At 36.0% G+C, this 777-nt stretch overlaps 1 protein-coding gene across 1 annotated transcript in view; it reads right to left on the bottom strand.

The window, feature by feature from the left end:
* Positions 1–214, bottom strand: part of LOC119595718 (pyruvate dehydrogenase E1 component subunit beta, mitochondrial-like) — a 13,330-nt gene extending 13,116 nt beyond the window's left edge. The window contains exon 1 of the mRNA XM_037944828.1: positions 72–214. Coding sequence (XP_037800756.1) covers positions 72–101 — 30 coding nt within the window. The 5' untranslated portion in view covers positions 102–214. The remainder of the gene's footprint in view (positions 1–71) is intronic.
* Positions 215–777: the final 563 nt, after the last annotated feature.

Raw genomic sequence — 777 nt, 5'->3', positions numbered from 1 at the left:
TCAACTACAAATCCCAAGCTATGAGGCTTTGGTAAAACTTTTGCTTTTATACTTTTCTGGCATGACCTTACCTTAGCTATCCTAGTCGCTGCCAAGGCCATTTTCGCAGTGAAAAAAGGACGGCTCTACGTTCGGCGAAGACACTGGGCTCTCGGACTCGGAGGCGGAGGGATGTTGCAACCTGCCTAAAAGATTTTTTTAACTGCCCGTTGTAGACTAAAAGATCAACAAACATACCATATCTATGTATATTATGACCAGCATAAGGCTTTCGCTTCTTTCATTTGATTTGCAGGTTAAAAAAGTAAATGTTTATAGTTCATTATCATGAATATAAGTTTTTAGGCTCGTGGTGAATCGTGCCAGATCAATACTAGCGACATCTAGACGCCGGCGGGATAAGCTTTCCCTTGTTTGAATTACGCAACACCATTTTTATAAAAATATAACGAGTTATACAGTTATCTGTCATGAATTTTTCAATGAGCGATTGATAAATAAACTTAAACACAAAGGATGTGGCATGAAATCCTTTAATCAATCTATGCCGCTAACTTGCAACTGCAACATGATCTAATTTATTTCAGTGTAAAGCCCCTCCTCCATATATATGAAAGTACAGATTGAACTGATTAGATTTTCTTAAACTTGCGATTCCATCACTAAATGCGTCTACGATAAATCTTCACAAGCTATTGTCATTTGAAAGGTTGCTTATATTTCACTGGCAGACATGTATGTATGTATATATATATATATATATATATATATATATAT

Source organism: Penaeus monodon, chromosome 36 (assembly GCF_015228065.2).
Source record: "Penaeus monodon isolate SGIC_2016 chromosome 36, NSTDA_Pmon_1, whole genome shotgun sequence".
NCBI lineage: Eukaryota > Metazoa > Arthropoda > Malacostraca > Decapoda > Penaeidae > Penaeus > Penaeus monodon.
Note: the sequence above shows the minus strand (reverse complement) of the source record. Positions and strands in the feature narration are given on the sequence as shown.